Genomic DNA, 18697 nt, shown 5'->3' with positions numbered 1-18697 from the left:
GCAGTCGCGCGGCGCCTTCATGCTGAAGGGAGCCCCGAAGCGCGAGATGTCCTTGCCGTCCTTCGCCCGGTACACGTTGGCCACCAGGAGCAGCAGGTCGGCCTGCGAAGCCACTGTTGTTGTGGCGGGAGCAGGCTTATCCGTTTCTACCTTGGGAAGTTGGGCAGCAGTCGCCTCCGGCACCTCGATGCAGTAGATGGTCTCGATGCTGGCCAGCGTCTCCACCGGCTGCGTGTCGTAGAAGACGCGCGAGAAGCCCTCGGCATTCAGATCCACCAGCACCATGCGCGATCCCTCGATGCCCGTGTCCGCGTGGAGCTGCTCCCGCAGAGCCACAATGGGCGATCCTGCGGGAACGCGCAGACCCATGCGCACCTGGCGGGGCAGCTGCTTCATGTACACCACCGTGACGAAGATCGTCTGCTGCGTGAGCTGCGGCAGCTGCACCGAGATGCAGTGGAAGGGGTCGAAGGTGTTCGACTGCTTCTCGCAGCGCGGGCAGGTGAGCGAAGAGCGGAACTGGGCCTGGAACACCGCCTGGACGAAGCTGTTGTTGCACCGGATGTGGTTGGCCAGCGTCTCGGCGGCGATCACCTCGTCCGAGCGGCCGTAGGAGTTCTGCGCGTTGGAAGAGTTCGTTGGAAGAGAAGAGTTCGTTAGCGGAAGCCTCCAACTGGACAAATTCGAGAGTGCGCCCACCTTGAGGCTCTTGTAGCGCCGCTTGCTGGCCGTGTTCAGGTCCTCGTGCACCTTGTCCAGCAGCCAGAAGAGGAACTCCTGGGCGTCGTGCTGCGTGGAGCTCCTGAACTGGCTCCCGTACCGATCCACCACCGCCTTGAAGCCGGTGCTGTGGTCGCTCTCGTTCCGGCAGGTCCACAGCGCCTTCAGCACGTTGGCCAGCTGCTCGGTGAGCTCGCCCTTGGTGCCGAACTTGCGCGAGTTGATCTTGTTGCGGCGCTTGAGGTCGGCCTGTGGGTGAGGTAATTAATAGAATTACTTGCTTATATACAGAAAACAATCTTACCTTGTACTGGTCCAGCACAAAGTACTCGGCCAGGATGTCCGTGTGGCTGAGGCACTGCAGCACCGCGTTCATGAAGCACGTGTTGCCGTGGTTCTTCAGCCCCATTACGCCCGGAGTCTGGTCCGCCGGCCACTGGTAGCCTCCGATGGGAGGCACTCGCTCGCCTGGACCGGCTCCTCCTCCTCCCGAAGATCCCTGCACCGTCGACTGGCCATGTTTGTTCGCCTGGAGGGGTAAGAGAAAGAAGAACTGTGTTAGTCGCCGGGGAGTACAAATTGTGCTGGTCAAGAAACCCGTTTCCAGATCTCACTGGAGTGCAGTGGAGTGGACTGGGGGCAGCAATTGGCGTTGGCCGATTGGGTTTCAATTTCGTGGCCAATTAAAAATTGTTTAGCGCTGCGCGCAGACATCAATTTGCGATAAATGAAGAAATATTTAGAAAACAAGGCGAAAAAAGAAAGGCCTGTCAGGCGCAAACGAATAAGTAAATGCTCTTTAATAAAAGTAAATCATCACATGGAAGGTATACAAATATTTTACGAACCAATTAGGAATACATATTAAGTGGGCAAACTAGGAAGGTGCTTGTTTGGGCTCAATCGCCTGGAAAATTTCGGTGTTAATCAGTAAAGAAATCGAAATTGCTATTAAAGGTAATGAGGAGGTGTGTCTGGATCGTGAATCTCTTGAAACGAAACCAAAGCAAAGAACATTAACCACCTATACAGTGGATCCTAGGTTTTTCGATGGATAATCTATAGGTTTTAATTACGTGTTCCCACTGCAATCTCTGCTTTTTATAGGATGGTGAATCTCTGAAACTGAAACTCTTTCCATTAAATAAAATAAGATAAAATAAACCAAGAAGAAGAATGATAACAATGATGGATCCTACGTTTTTAATTAGTGTTCCCACTGCAACCTCTTTTTGATTTATTTGGGCAACTGGAGCACTACCTCTCAAAAAGGCCGAATACGAATTTACGATATTATAAACAAGCTGTGGAAAGGCAACGAAAACAAACGGAATGAGTTTGTGGCTGAGATTGAGGCTGTTTGAATGTTTCAATGTGGCATTTTCGATGTGGCCGAGTGCCTTTAACGGTTTCGGTTGCGTTCAGCAATGAAATTTGCCGGATTATAAAATTGGCAGCACTTCGAGGTCACTTGGCTGCTTGGGGGGAGGTCAATGCTAAGTGGGTTTATTTCCCGATTTCTCGATTTCCCCATTTTCCCCGGGAAATGCAAGAGCCAGTGACGAAGGCCGACGGACGGACAGATATGAGTAAGTCCAAAGAGTAACGTCATCGTTCGAGATTTACGAGTGTGTGTTGTACAAAAAAAATCAAACAAAAGCCAGCGGATAATGGATTCAATAGAGACAACAAAACAGCGGCCAAAGAAGCGCAAATCGAACACAAAAACCCGTTTTCTGAAAGCGAAAACCCACGCAGCGAACCAAAGAAATCGGCGGCCAATGGTAAATGGTAAATTGGCCAAAAGCAAATAAATCTCTGTGTGGGATGGGCTGTATCTCCAGCTGTAGGTGTTGTTGTAAGTGTAGGGCTGGTGATCATGACATTACTACAGGCTCTCTAGCTTCTATCTTCTAGCCCACTGATTAGATTGGTACCTCTTTTCTGCGCCAGCATCCGGTGTAGAATGGCACGATTTCAATGAAGGCGATGCGATTCACAGGCGAGTGATGCTCCTCGGACTGAAAGAGATGCAGCATTTCCGGAGGGCGAGAAGTGGGGAGATTTGGTTAGATTGGTTGACAGTTAGCACAGATATTCCGCCACATCATGCTGCAGGAAAGTTCCCCAATTCCCATTCCCACTTCCAAGTTCTCAAGACATTAGCCCGGATTTCGTTGTCTCATTCGCTTAAGCTTAGTGACACCACTGGCCCCCCATCGCTGGCTTTGAATAATTGTTGCTTTTGTTGGCAAATTGACATTGAACTGACGTTGACTGCATCGAACAAATGCCATTTGTATTGTGCCTTCTCGGGGGAATCGGATGGTTGGTTGGTTGGGGGAGTGACCACATTGAATGGCGGCCAAGTGGCTGCTCGAGTGCCTCGCTAGACAAAAGAAAGATGTGCCCTGCAAAGGGCACGAACTGGGGGCCAACTTCAAGAGACGCCACTCCCGGTTTCTTGGCCTTAAAGACTGAACCAGGGAAGCCCCGGCTATAAGCCGATTTTCTTAATAATTAAAGGCGCCGTGCTAAGCCGAAAGGGGTTCCGAATTTAAGCAGCTCAGCTCATTAGACAAACCCAATTAAAATGGCCGGCAGTGATGTAAGTCGAGCCAAAGCCATCGCTTAAAAAGGCGGGCCTCACAATTCAGCGGTTGGGACAGGGCCACAAATGAATAAATTGAGTGGAATGTCCAGATCTAGTTTATACACAGAACAAAATATTATAGAAGTCATATAAATAGAACTCGACTTAACAAATATCAAGTTATCTTCTTCTAAAGAATTCGCGCTCTTATGAATTCAAGAATCATTATTTGGCTTCTTATAATAAAACCTAACAAAAGGTAAGTGGAATAGTAAATAGTTCCTCTTGTTCTAAAGAATTCGCGGTATTGTTGAATAATTCATTTGCGATTTCCAATGATTTTTTTCTGTGTGTATTTGTACCTATCTACATATATATCCTCCCGTTTCAATTCCCATTCCCGTTCCGCATATTCCGCATCTTCTGCTGACCTAATCGCGGTGGTCATTTCTCACGCAGCTGGAGACAAAGACGACGTTGCTCATACGCCGCGTTCGCCCGACATCCATTTTTACATTTCTTTCGAGCTGCTGCTGGTTAATTGAGCAAGAAACGCGGAGGCATAGAATAAAAGTAGCTGGCCACTGGCCACTTGTCTCAATTTGCGCCAGCAATTTTATCATCATCGTCATTATTATTTATAAATTTAGCAAATTTCTCTCGTTTTGTTTGTCGGGCAGTCGGCAGTCAAGTGGCCCCAAATGTTCTTCGCTTTTCCTTTGTATATCAAGTGTCCTCCCCAGTCCATCATATCCCATGGCTTTGTTTACATTCGCGTATTCCGCTTAACTTGATGTATCGAATTATTATGCCCGCGTCTCGAATTCTTGCCCACATTTTTTTCATTTTCTGTTTCAGGCAGCAAAAATTCCATTCCAGCCGAGCAAATGTGTGCTTATGCGGCCAGAGCTCTTCTGATAAGCCAGTGGTGGCGGGGAAACTGGGGAAAGGAAAGGGGGAACTGCGCCGCCAGATAACTTATAAATATTGCACTGCACTCGAGTATTTGCCTTTACGTAAGTCACCATGCAAACAACAACAACTTCTACAAGTCGCTCCAGATGCAGATATATATCTGCTGTGCAGTTACGTTTGCGTTTTTATTAAATAATTGTAAATAATTGAAGACAATTGCTGTTGATGTGGTTGCCACGAGGTTGTTATTACCTACGAGATCTTGGCCAGAGCATGAATGAAATTGGCGTTTTGGTTTGGGTTGGGTTGGGCTCGTCTGGTCCCCAGAGAGCGGAATCTCGGATCTCGAGTCTCGAGAGCGATCGTAGTTCTCCTACCGGTTGGACGGCATTTTATTAATGGAACGCTCGAGCAGAGACTATTATTAGAGCCCAGTTGCCCCCATATATCTGCTACCCGCCTTATCGTCCCCCATTCGTCAATCGCCTAATCGCGAAATCGTCGTCTATTCCGAGTTTTAACTCTCCGCTAAACGATGAGTTCGACCCGCAAACGATCACGTGACACCGGTGCGAATGTATAACTAATGTATAGCGTCACCATAATCATTGATTCCCGCGCGACGGGATTTACGAGCAGGTAGAATAATTTCCCTGGCCGTGATTTTGCAAAGATAAGTCTTGAAATAGCGGTTGGCAAACATTTGATTCCAACTTTATGGTTTTATTGTCTCCGCCAGAAGTAATCCCCAGTCGAGTAATCTCGAAACTAATTAGATCCCCCAGATATATGGGTATATAGATACATTATGTAAGTTGGGGAGATTCTCGCACGCGGCTGGAAACACACGCCCATTTTGGGAAGGGGCGCGATTACGTGGAGGAGAACGCGAAGCTCTGTCAAGGTTGTGCCCACAAAGGGGCTCTAATCAGGCCACCTTGCGAACACGTCGCTTATCAGATACGAGTGCTCAGGGGCCCCATATCTACATATACAGTGCGAGGCATGAGTAGAGTGCTTTCTGGATAAAAATGAGACAGCGAATTCTTCAGAACAAGATCCACTAATCAACTATACAATAATTAATATAATAAGAACGCGAATTCTTTAGAAAAAAAAAGAAAATAAAATCCTATTACCTATAAAAAATATAAAATAAACATTAATAAATAGGTATTAACTAATATCAAATCGATATAACTATTCTATGTGCGAGTATTCAAGTCACTTGGGTTGATAGGTACTTATTCAGCTGTCATGATCGCTTAGTGATTAAATTAAATACGTAACTGAGCTACTTTTAAAACTCGAGTGTTCCGATTAATCTAAACCTTTTATTGCTGCTTGTTCAATCATATCTGAAATTTGAGGTTTTTTAATATACTATATACTCCTAATCGGCACTGTCTATTACGACAGCCCCTATGACTTCTGTCAACGCTAACTGATATCTCTGGCGTTCTGTTTGGACCGAGACCGACTATTTTTGCCAGGCCCACGCGTATGTAGCTTTTTCGGGCAAGGGCAAATCGCTTGACAGCAGACGACCAGCGATAAATTTGCACTTTTCACTCGGACCTGCTGTCACATACGTGTAGTACATATAGTACATAATGGAATATTACGGATGGGGGCTACTTGATGACGGTTTTTGGGCTCTTTATGGGACCTTATAGTCATATATCACCATGGTGGGGCCACCTGAGAGAGAGGTGCGTAATTAACTCCGGATGACGTGGTTAATTTCTAGCCGCCGTCTGGGAACTAAGCAAACAAACAAAAAAAAGTAACGGCCAATTAGACAGCCTAAGCGCTGAAAACATAATTCTACAATCTACAATCCCTCGCTGTCTATACAATCTACTGTGCCCGTGCCCCATTCAAAACGAAATGTTAATTTTAAAATGATTGTTTATGAAAATAAACGTGCCGCGGACCATGGAAGTACGAAAATAAATGCAAAAGGCTAAAAATTCTGAAAACATTTTTTCAATTAGTTTGATCTCAATTGATTTTACCTTGAAAGCGAATTCACTCAGAACGGCAAAAAGAGAGAGAGAGAGAGAGAAAGGGGTTGAGCTACCCCAACAACAACAACTGTAGCACTAGGAATCGCACTACGAGCACAAACAACAAACACTATAGACAATAATTCGCACAGTTGTACAACAGCAAAAGTTACGTGTGAGCCACCGGGCGGAAATACGAAATACAAATACAAAGAGTACGCGAAAGGCCCCCCCAAAACCCCCCCTTTCGTGCACTTGAAATATCATAGAAAATCAGCAAACAGTAGCGGACCAACAGAGGCGGCGGAAGGGGGGCTCCAAAAAAGAGGGGGTGGTTGTAATGCAGGTTACGTACTAATCTCGCCATCAACAAGTGCACTAGCAACAACAACAGCAAACTGAGACACGGTTTTGTGGGTGGCTAAGGCTTAAACTAAAACTAAAGCTTACGGAAATAGACAAAACTGTTGCTGACACAGAGAGAAAAATGTGCTTAATCATCATGTGAATTCAAAAATTCATGACTCATTTCGTACAATATAAAGTATTTCGTATTATTACATTTTAAAATGGACAATAGAACGGTATATTTCTAATGTATACGATTTATTATTTAAGAATCTCAACTACCTATTGCTATTTCTTTCAGATTTACAGTAACAACTTTAAAAGGTACTATTCAACATATAAAAACAAAATAATTTTAAATTAATTTAATCACAATAAAACTATAAAATATTATTTTCTATTAGTTTATAATATTTTTGCTTGTGTATTTTGGCTTGCATGTGCGCATTCTAACTCACGTGTTGTTTTTGGCGGTGTTGTTTTTGACCAGATCGTCGCACAGAGTGTCACTTCTGACTTTTCCTTGCAACCCCCCACCTTCTTCCACCCCCTCTCCCCCTTCCGCCACCCATTGGCATTTGCAATTTTTGGCATGCAATCTTTAATAAGGCATATTATTGCTGTTGCTGCCGTTTTCACAGTTTTCTCGCAGTTCTCGCAGTGCGATTTCGTTTTTCTTTTCGCATTTCGCTTTTCCGCTTTTTGCGCTGCCTTTTCTCGCTGTTGTTGTTGTTGTTTTCCTGCAGCTATTCAAACTCAGCTTCTGAATAAAATCAATGCGAAATGCGCGAATACACGAGATACGATGCCAAGTGCCAGAGGCATGAATCATAAATCAAGCAATTGTTTACAATGAGGTAAGCGCACAATAAAAGCAACCAAAGCAACAATGGTCAATTGCCACATAATGTCATTAAGAAAATAACCGCAAAACAACAGCAGTAGTAATAAGTACTTGTTGCTCGCAGCTAACCGAATGTTTTGCCTTTTTCGTGGCTTTTGTTGGTGAAAGGTGTCAGCAGACAAAAGGTAGATACAACCTGCCTCGAAAATCGAAAATCGGTACACCAATAACGAATAACGGTGCAGCTAAAGCTTTCTCAGCTGAGCGGCTGCAAATGCAGCTTCCTATCGCAAGCGGCTAAAACGGCACAAACTACTTATACATATAGATACTGTAGTTTTCATTGAGCTTTACGTGCCACCCCTTTCCAGTCACCCCCACTTTACTACTCATTGCCGACCCGCTTTGAATGAAATTAAGTCTGTTTTCGTATGCGGTTATCGTTCTGGAATTCCGAAGCGCTAAAAAGGTCAGCTCCACGCTATCGACTGCAATAAGGTCTTGCCCTCTACAATTAATCAAACTTTTACAGCAACAACTATCAAAGAGCCACAGTGTAGCCTCTATCCATCGATCTTGAGACTTAATTTAATTTTTATTTGAATCTAAACTAGTTTCGTTTGATATGTAAGTATGATCTTATTTATAGAAAAGTAAAATTCCATTTTGTACCTAATTTAGGAGGTCTTATTATTTTTTGTGTAAATAATTTCAAGGCACTCTTAAAATATTTATATTTCTATAGTTTAGATAGATCGCTTACTTGCAGCGTCAAGTGCCAGAAAATGCGAGACTCTAGAGCTCTACTGTTTATAAATTGATACGCTTACGCACACTCTGCCGGCCCAATGTAAGTATTATTAGATCAAATTCAATTCCAGAAGTTCCTCGAGCTGCTGCTGCTATCGCTTTCTGGAGGGGAAGGGGAAGGGGCTCAGTGCTCCGGGGTGTGTCATTGCGCCCTGCACTTGTCTTCGGCTCCTCAGCTGTCGCTTTCCCCACTTTGTTGTGCTGTCTTCTCTGACAAAAGCGTGGCACACATTTGTCGACTTGCGCCTCCTTGTCGGGAGTTGGGTTCCCCTTCTTCAGTTCCCCCAAAACCACCGATCCCCGGCTCACCCATCAGTCCATCATTAACTGCTGTCTCGCTCCAGCAGCGCACGACCTGAAAACTCTTGTTTTTCGGGCTCCCTGTTTGTGTTTGCTTGTTTGTTTATTATAGCGCGGACGGAGCAACAAATGTTGGCAACATTTACACAAAAATTGTTTGAACAATTGCTGTCTGTCTGCGAAACAAAAGGCGCCCACCTACAGCACCTAGTTGCAGACCAAAAGCACAACAAAAATTATGATAATAATGAGACAGCAATTGTTTAAAAATAAAATTAATTTCCATGCGCCGTCCTCGCGTATGGTAATCGTAAATTGCCGCTGAAGAGCGTAGAACATTTGAGATACACTTCAAAAAAGCGGAATCCGATGTATTTATAGTTGTGTAAACAAAGGCTTTTTATCCGGCCACGGAACGGAATGTGTGAACAAAGACCAAGACCGGCGGGCAGCCATATAGATTACCATACCGAAAGAAACTCCCTGGGAGGAGAGTCCCAATAAGCCGCTTTTCGGACTGATATATACCATATATATGCAGTCCCTTATCATCGGTCACGCAAAATATGACTCAGCACACGGGTAGCAAAACAAAAACAGCGAGACAAAAACGTGGCAAAGGGCGATTTGCACCCGTTGGGTGGTGACTCCGCCTCTTTATAGAGCACAAAAGACCCAGAAAATGAACGGTGCCAAATCGGAGGAACTCGGACGCAGATGAAGATGCAGATGCAGATGCCATGTGCCCATGTGCACAGGCGAAGACAAAGGCAAAGAGCAAAACAAAGCAGCCGATAACGCACTAAACGATGCCTTTCATGAATATACTCCTGATAAGGGGTACTATATTATAAGGGGGGATACGAAGTACGGAGCTAGAAGCTGCACTCTAAACAAAGAAAAGAAAGAGAGGTGTACTTCTAGTATACCAGAACTAAATAGGCTACGTTTATGCGCACTCATCAATTGCAAATAAACAGTTCGTGTTACATTTTCATATTTGCCAGTAATTTAGACACAATGACTCTTGTTTAACCGAAGTACACACCCTGCAAGGTAATCTTTCTGTTATAAGAGAGCCTTCACAAGAGTAAACACATTTCTACGAAAGTTATAGACGGTTGTTGTCAGAAAATTGATTAAATGGGTATTTTCCTTGACTTTTTATTATGTTTCTCAATCAAATTAAGTTATAATATAAATAACATTCAGTGCGGAATGATTTGTCTATTTCTAGGCAAGTTGCTAAAATGAGAACAATCTATTTAACACCTCTGATTCTGGATTGATTTACTTGATTTAGTTATTTCCTATAAAGCAAAGCTTTAAGTCAGAAATGGAAATATTTTTATTACTTGCAAATTGGAAACGTAACACAATAAGAAGTATCGCTGTACAAAGTGACTCACTCATTACATGTTGACTATATTTGGAATGAAAACAAAAATAAGAGCACTGAATACTACGCTTAATTATTATCTTTAGCTATATTTCATTAATGAAATACGTATTTCATGAAATTATTATGATTCACTGCTTCCTTTTTTTTAGTTTAGAATAAACGTCATAGGTTATTTGGGAGTCTGCATTTTAATATACTGTCTTTATAGATGTTCTGCTTTATTCAGGACTTAGTTGCCGTATAAACTGAGTAAGATACAAATAATCCTAGAATTTCTGCGATCATTTCAATAATATTATTATTCAAACTGGCCTTAAAAGCGATTAGATATTTCTTGAAAAATCTTCAACATCCGCTTGAATATCCCATATCTTTCTATATCTTACCACGACATTTACCGTTGAGCTCAGGTGCTGGGCGATCCGGTTGAGAAACTTCCTGAAGGACGAGCGGCGTAGAGCACGTGTCCGCTTGTTGTTGTTGTTGCTGTTGTTGTTGCTTCCATTGCTGGCGGTGGTGTTGCTGCTGCTGTTGTTGTTGTTGGCCGCATTGTTGTTGTTGCTGGAGGAGGTGGTGGTCACGAGTGGAGCCTCGTAGCTGCTCAGGGAGACAATGCTGCCGCTCCTGCCACGCCCCCCGCCCACGCAGGAGGAGATGGCCGTGTGGCTGCCACGTCGCTCTCTTCCTCCTCCTCCCCCCACCACTTCGTTATCCCTGCCGCCACTTCCGTTGTCCTTTTCCGAGGACGACGCAACGGAGGCCGCTGCCGTTTTGAATTTACGCGACCAGCGGAAGGGATTGCGTGGCATGGAGAAGGCGCGGCGAATCTTTTTGGCGGCATTCGTCGTGGTTGTTGTAGTGGCAGCTCCTGCTCCCCCTGTTGTTGTTGCTGCCCCCGTTGAGTGGGTGGTGGCGGCGTCGCCCTCGCTCTGCTCTCCTCGCTCCTTTGCCGTGCCCATCTTGTCTCTCGCTCGCTCTCTCTCTCGCACACTGAACACACGGATTTCGATTTCGGTCACATATATTTGTTGTACGCGTATTTACGGTGAATTGCACGGGCGTAGGACGTACTGTACTACTTAACTTAACTAAACTAGCGCGAATTGACCTTTTAGCAGTGATTCGCCGCCTCGTTGGTGCACTTTTCCGACTTTTCTCTCCGCTATTTTCTCGCCTCTTTTTGTGTCTGCCCCCGCCTTTCCTCTCTTCTTGCTGACCCACTCCGCGGATTTTGTTCCGCCTTTCGTATGCAAATACTTTCACTTTTCGGCGGCGGCGGTGTTGCAGCGGAGCGCTGGTGTCGCGAGATCGAACCGTTTTTTATTTTGGGGCCGCGAGTGGGGCGAAATGGGGCTGCGATAGTATTATTAACCGAACCGAGTGTGACCGCGGAGGCGTTTCTGGAAAAATCTTACTCGCGATAGTTGCGATAGTTTTTCGTACTGCTTAGCTACTGTCAGAGCTCAGTTTCGCGACTTTCTAACAGAATGTTAAGATGCAACGTTTTCTTACATTGGCAGAACTGTTAGCCCTCTGCCGCTGCTCTGCCAATGTAAGAAAACGTTGCATCTTAACATTTCTGTTAGAAAGTCGCGAAACTAACATTTTCTGAGCGCTGACAATTGGTAAACAGTACGAAATCTTAACAATTCTGTTAAGGGCTAGTACTCAACCCAACAAAAAGTCGTCCTAAACAAAAATACTTCATACGAAAAAAACGTTAAGAAATTTTGTTTCATATGAAGTTTTTTGTTTTGGACGACTTTTTGTTGGGTTGTGTAATAGCCCTAAACTGAGAGGGAAATACCGAAAATACTTCAAACGGTCACGCTAAAAACAGTGTTGACTAACGCCACACTTTCGCTACAGGACAAAAGCTGACAGGTAGAAAAGATGGCGGCTTTTTCAAAAATGTACGGGTTAGGGTAGCGGAGACACGAACCATGGAAATATGGCTACACCTAAATGTACGTACATTTAGTATGACCACAATCGATAATTTCACAAGGCGCGGCAAATTCAATTCTCTGCTCCCCCAAACCAATCAACTTATATGAGCTATTTTGGCACTTGCCAATCAACCACTTTGGGCTACCTAATTTATGCAAACAATTCTGATAAATTACTTGTGTACGCGTGCAATTTAAAGTGGAATTATGCCGTCAGGCCTGCGAAATTCGGCGGTCGCAAATGATATTCAAATACCCGGTTGATACTCGAGATTTACGCCGGCGACAAAGCCATAGCCTTCGGCGGGACACACGCAAAACAGGACGACGACGAGGACGAGAACGGTCGGACGTCTCAGTTTCACTTTCATCACTTCAAACCCGATTAAGCACCTCATTTTATGTGTTATTTATCTACTGATTGGATGGCGATGGCGATACGGGCCCTTGCCCTCCAGTCCTGAGTCGTCTATTGCCATTGTTATTTTCCACTCGGGTGGGGTTTTCCTCGCGAGCTTTCCTTGCCTCGCCTCGCCTATTAAAAGACGACAAAAATACGCGTATAAATGCCACATAAAACAATACAAAGAATAATAGGCTACCATTTTTCACCAGCCACACCCACTTTTGCGAGTCTGTCAGGCAGCCACTCAGTCGGCGACACCTGTCAGGAGCCCACTTTCTCCCCACTTTCTCTCCCCGGGCGCGTATGTGCGTAGGCATAAAATAAATAAATAAAAAATTGACTACCAGACGAGGACCCTGTCCCTTTTCCTCCCCGGTCGGCAAAATAATATTATGTCGACCCATTGAAACGAGCATGATGTAATTTTCTTTTCCGTTAAGTTTCATTTGGTCGATAAGGATGAGTGAAAGTGGCTTTCCCATGTTGACACACACATTTCCTTTATGATTTCTTCGGGGGCAGGTGCTGCATTTTCGTTTTCATTTTCCAATTTGTGAATTTGCAATTGTAAATTCCACCTACATATATTGTAAATTCCAATTCGACACTGCCTTAGTCTTAGTCTTAGCGAATGACATAATTCCGGGGATTCAATTATATTGCCATATTACATAAGCCGATTACAGCGATGATAACAAAGCATTAAACTCATTAGGACGAATGAAGACGAAGGCGTCGGCGAGGCGGAGGGCGAGGGGCGTGGCTGTGACAGTGACAGAGAGGGAAGATGAAATGAGATGGCAGCTGGCGGAGGCCATGCCCATTAAATGAACTTATCAATAAAAAAATGAAAGCAGCGGGAAGGAGCGGAAAAAACAGCACACACCCTCAGACAAGAGTACAGGGGGGACTCCTTAAGAGAGATAAAAACCGTACATTAATATATTTAGATTTATGAAATGGTAAATATTATAGGAACAGATGAATTATGGGAGATACTTTATAAACATATTATTGTTATACAATATCTCAATAATTAAAAATTTGTCAAGTAAATTTCAAAAATTATAAAAGGTAATCTTATCTAACATTCACCTTAGCCTAGCTTCACTGTGGCAGGACAACAAACAGTGAAGGGAAAAAGTCGAGAAAGACAATAAAGGCAAACAGAACATAAATTGAAGCAGGCCGCGCCAAATATCAACAAAAGCTTGCCCAGTGGGTGGCAAACACACCCGCAAACACCCAAATGCGCTAACCCCCAGCTAAAAGAGACAGAGAGAGACGGGGGAAAATGAGAGAGAGCGCGCAGAAAAAAGGCGATATCGCATATCAAGAAAAATCACAACCCAACCAAAATTAAATGTCCCCACACCCAGAAAAAAAAGACCGAAAAAATCTAAGACCGAATTTCTTACATTACTACCGTTTTGTTCTTTTATTTTTTTAAGACCATATTCTTATATTGATACCAAAAAGTATTGATTTAAGACCAGTAAATTTAGATTTAAGTTGAACTTATGCACGCGCGCGAAGCACGGTGCGATGGCCCAGTTGGTAAGGCGTCTGCATCTGATGCGAGAGGACCCCGGTTCAAAAACCGGACAAGTCAAAGTAAGTAAAAAGTTTTTCAAATGTATTTCAATTAATATTTCCTTAATAACTTTAAGAACAAAAATGTATTTAAAAAGTTAAGTTGTTAATTTACTAATTAATAAAAAAAAAAAAGTGGCGTTGTGAGCGGGAATTGAACCTCGTACCCCCAAACACAAAATAATACCAGAATCCAGCACCTTGGCCCCTGGGCTATGGCCTTATTATTTCCTTCCATGGCAGAATGCTTACAGGAGCATTCAAAGAAATTTATTTATGTACTAAAAATAAATTTAAATTTAAGTACGTTTTGTTCTTAGAGTAAGAACAGCGGTCTTAAAAATCCGTTCTTAAAATAATACCATAAATTCTTATACTGCACTCAGAAAATGAATCGCCCTGAATTTTAGAAAATCGCCTATGGATTTGCTTCACTGGCGATTTTTTTCTTTAAAATAAAAAAATTTTCTACTGGTAAAGAAAATTTTCTTCCAATTAATCAAAATTCATTAAATTCAAGAAATATTCCAGAAATATAGAAAAAAATCGCCAGTAAAGCAAATCCATAGGCGATTTTCTAAAATTTTTTTTTGAGTGTGATACCAAACGGTATAAAGCTATTTTTGAGACTCAAACAGACACGTTTTCAGACACAATCAGAACAATTTTTTCCCTGAGTGCAGTGGACATCCAAAAAAAAGTGGGGATTGCCTGGTAGCTGGAATGAAAAATGATTGACTTTTATGGTGTAGCTGGCGCATATTCTCGGTCTTTAACATAATATTTGTCATAAAATTAAGGGCTGAAAGAGAGAGGCAAACATTGTCATAAAAAATTTGCTAAATGCCGGCACACAGGAAGAGCCTCGCTTTTGGCCCAGGCACACAAAAGTTCATGCAGTTCACAAATTGTACACACACTGCCACACGCACACATGTGCGCACATTTCCGGTTAAAATAATAATGCCCAGGATGGCGGGGGAGGGGGTGCGCGAGGGCAACTGAGGCAGGACGATAGCTACCAACAAAAGCAATAATTATGGCAAACGAGTTTGCCTCGTCTTACGCCTTTTGTCGCCCATTTTCCTGCTTTGACAGAAGCCTTAACCTACAAAGATGTGCCTTCTGCCCCCTCTAAGTCGCCACCCGTGAACCAATCACCCTCTCACTCACACAGGCACAGAAAGACACCCAGTGCCTTTGCTTTTGCTCCTGCTTTTGCTTTTGCTGTCATGTTCAAGCAACAAAGCAATCGAAGCAAAGAAGCCGACTATTGTTGGCCAGCTACACATAAAAAATGTAGTGAATCTTAATCTTATTAAGAAATTATAATCTTATTTAAAACAAAAAATATATTTTTTAATTCGATCATGCAATTAAATATGTTTTATATTTTATATTATGTTTCTTTTTTAATTTAAATATGTTAGGAATCCTTGAATTTATAATACAGATATTCCTTTTACTATGCACTTTTTTCTGTGCACCGAGGAGAACCCCCCAACACCCAACCACCCCCTTGTCTGTCTCCCTTCTTCGTTCTCAGTGTGTTTGTGTGCAGGAAATTTCGTTTTATGCGCGAGACAAATCGCACCTTATTATGTGAGACGCGCATGTGTGCGTGTGTCCGTGTGAGTGGGTGGCAATAAGGGGCTTGTGCAGACACTCGGCGGCTTCGGTGGTATGCGTTGTGTGTGTGCGTTTCGACTTTGCGACGAGCCATTATCCACACTCATGCACCCACGCTCTATCTATGGCTTTATCACCCAACGACAACACCCGCTCACCATCGGAATTTACATTTTACGTGCTGCATATGTGTACCAATTGCAAGAGTGTGGGTGAGGGGGTGAGGGTGAGGGAGGGAGGTTAGAGGGTTGGACGGTGGGGTTCCCAAAACTGTTGGCCAGCGGATGCGCTACTCCGCCTCTTTCATTTCATCACATTCAATGCCAATCGAAGGAACAAAAATAAAACTAAAAGTTCTCCAATATTTAAATTTAAGTTTTCACCAATGACAGTTAATGGATTCTACATTTTTTTAGCCCTCACTTTGAATATTCTCCCGAGATTAGGGAATTGAAAGCACTTAAGAATGCAGTATCGAAATAAAAAAAAAAGGATTTCCTTAATGAATGGGGTTTTTTTTTTAGACAAGTTTAAAAAAAAATGCAAAAAAAAACAATGTTCTTGAAAATTATTATATTTTTAGAAAAACTTTCTAAACATTTTAATATCTTTTAAGGACCAATACTAGCCTTCATTAGCTACTTCAATGTTTTTATCTGCGCATTTATCGCATTTCCCTGCCTTTGCCAGGATTGCAATAACCTATTTTGGCTAACCATCCTCCGCCCAACCGCCTGGGTTTTTATTGCAACCATTTAAGCGTATCTCCAGCGCCATCTCGAATCTCGAATGGCTGGCAGTTCGCAGTTCGTAGCGAGCATAATTATCAGACGACGGCATCCATTTGTGGGTCAAGACGGTCCAAACGGTTCTCAGTTTGAGTCTGATACTGAGTCCGATTTCGAGTATCTGAGTCTGAGTCACAGCCATCGTCATCATCGATAAGCGGCGGGCATTAGTTTAGTTTCCCTTTTGCCTTCCAGCGTTTTCCTTCCAGGAAGAAGCCAGCAGCAGACACCACGCCCGCTACAAGAGGAAAAGCAAGGAAGCAGCAGCAAGAAGCTCCTTTTTGTACATTGAATACAGTGGAGCTTCTTTGAAGTAAACTTCGAACTCAGTTCGAGTACTCACTAGGGTTTTTAAATGACCTCTCTATCACTTCCAACCATATGAAAGTTCGATTATAACCAGTGTTTAAAATCTAGCAACATGTTTTAAAGATTCGGATTTTGCTTTCGATTTTTGTTTGTAGATTTTTCAAGTCAAATCAAAGGCAACATATTGCTTTTGAAATTTTTCAAACTAAAACAGCAGCCAGATTTTTGCTTTTGAATTTGATAAAGCTGAAACAGCAGCCAGATTTTTGCTTTTGAATTTTTAGCTGGCTGAAACAGCAGCCGAACTTACGACTTTTGTAGATTTTTAAATCCAAGCAACAGCTGCTTTAAAGTTTTAAATAAATTTATCTCAAAAAAACAAAAAATCATTTCTGATATGGCTGCGAACACAAATGAGTTGTGGGATTTTTTTGAAAAGCACGATGGTGAAGATTTTGCTATCTGCAAAACTTGCAAAAAGAAGCTCCGGACCAACAAAATAAGCAAAACAAAAATAATAGTTAATGGACGTAAAAAAAATCAATTGGAAACAAAAGATATTGGGCTAAAAAAACCTCGAGCTAAAAAGATTGACATTAAAATCTGCAAGAAACAATTAATACGTTCTTATATTGGACTTGTAACCGATGACAGCGTGCCATTTAATGTATTAAATTCACAAAACATGAGAAATATTTTGGATCCAATCTGTGAAGGACTTTACGCAAAAGATGGAAAGAAGCTAACCCTAAATGCATGCAATGCTAAAAAAACATTGGCGACCGTTGCACAAAATGTGAGAATTGATATGAAGATCGAGGTAAGGAACCGGTTACTCTCATTAAAGATAGACTGTGCAACCAGGTTATGCAGAAACATTTTTGGCATAAGTTCTCAATTTATTTCAAATGGTCAAATAATGTCTCGTATTTTGGGTAGAGCTCAAAGGTGCTGGGGCAAGCACGGCCAAAAACCTTGCTGCTGAAGTCCTAAAAGTCCTCCAAAAGTTTGATATCAATTTAAAACAAATATTATCAATTACATCGGATAACGGAGCTAACATGATCCGGGCCACAAAACTTTTGTCGGCTATTACTGAGGAGGAGGACGAAGATAACTGTACCAATGATGAATACCTCGAAAAAATTAAGTTAATGGAAAAAACTCCAAATATGTCAGTAGGAAATGTAGTCGTGTGTCGTTGTGCTGCTCACACAGCTCAACTCTGTGCCCTTGATGTGACGAAATCACCAGACGTATTAAAATATTTAATAACCTGCCGTAACTTAACCAAATATATAAGAAAAAATTCTAATGGATATCGAGACATTTTTACGCTTAGATCATTGAAAATGCCCCAGCTAGATTGCCCAACTAGGTGGGGATCAACGTATACTATGATTGAAAATTTGAAGGAAGCCAAGGAAGTACTAATTAAAATCGAGTCTATTAAAAACAAAAACCAGAACGAAAACTTTGAATTAGACTCCTATTTGTGGGAGTTCATTGAAAGCTATTATACTGTGCTGAGCCCATTGCAAAAAAGCATCATGAAATTTCAAGAGGAGCAGTTGCATTATGGAAATTTTTATGCTCAATGGTTAAAATGCAGATTATTAACTGCCAAAATTATAAGTGATTCAAAACAAATTTTAGTGTCTACCATTGGAGGAAAAATTTTGGAGTCTATTACAAATCGAACAAAAACTTTGATGGAAAACAAAGTACTATTATCATGTCTTCACCTTGATCCACGGTTCCATTCAACATTGACTGGTGATCAAAAATTGGAGGCCATTGAATATTTATACACACTTTGGGACAGACTTAACGATGTTAGTCCTGCTGGCAACATTCATTCAGAATCTGCTCAAAGTGAAAAATTATTAAATACCACTTCTGTCAGCATGGAAGATGACTTGTTAGATGAGTATTTGGCACAAGGAATTCTAAGTAATACAGTCAGCACCAACGACATATATTCCAAAATCAAAAATCTTCAATTGCCTCCCATGCGAAGTGATGCAAATGTCCTTAGCTTTTGGAAAGAGAAACAAAATACGGATCCAGAATTATATGCTC

General features: G+C 42.5%; 1 protein-coding gene across 2 annotated transcripts in view; it reads right to left on the bottom strand.

The window, feature by feature from the left end:
- The window catches only part of Usp15-31 (Ubiquitin specific protease 15/31), a 14369-nt gene extending 3055 nt beyond the window's left edge, over positions 1-11314 (bottom strand). Inside the window, exons 1-4 of one of the 2 annotated variants that reach the window (XM_017154921.3) lie at positions 10328-11314; positions 1025-1249; positions 700-969; positions 1-618 (exon numbers count right to left, since the gene is read on the bottom strand). The exon at positions 1-618 is cut by the window's left edge and continues 1177 nt beyond it. In XM_017154921.3, the coding sequence (XP_017010410.2) occupies positions 1-618; positions 700-969; positions 1025-1249; positions 10328-10900 (1686 nt within the window). In that variant the 5' untranslated portion in view covers positions 10901-11314. The remainder of the gene's footprint in view (positions 619-699; positions 970-1024; positions 1250-10327) is intronic. The other variant, XM_070212588.1, reaches the window with a different exon arrangement.
- Positions 11315-18697: the final 7383 nt, after the last annotated feature.

Source organism: Drosophila takahashii, chromosome 2R (genome assembly GCF_030179915.1).
Source record: "Drosophila takahashii strain IR98-3 E-12201 chromosome 2R, DtakHiC1v2, whole genome shotgun sequence".
Lineage (NCBI taxonomy): Eukaryota > Metazoa > Arthropoda > Insecta > Diptera > Drosophilidae > Drosophila > Drosophila takahashii.
The sequence above is the reverse complement of the archived record's forward strand: the minus strand, read 5'-3'. Positions and strand labels throughout refer to the sequence as shown.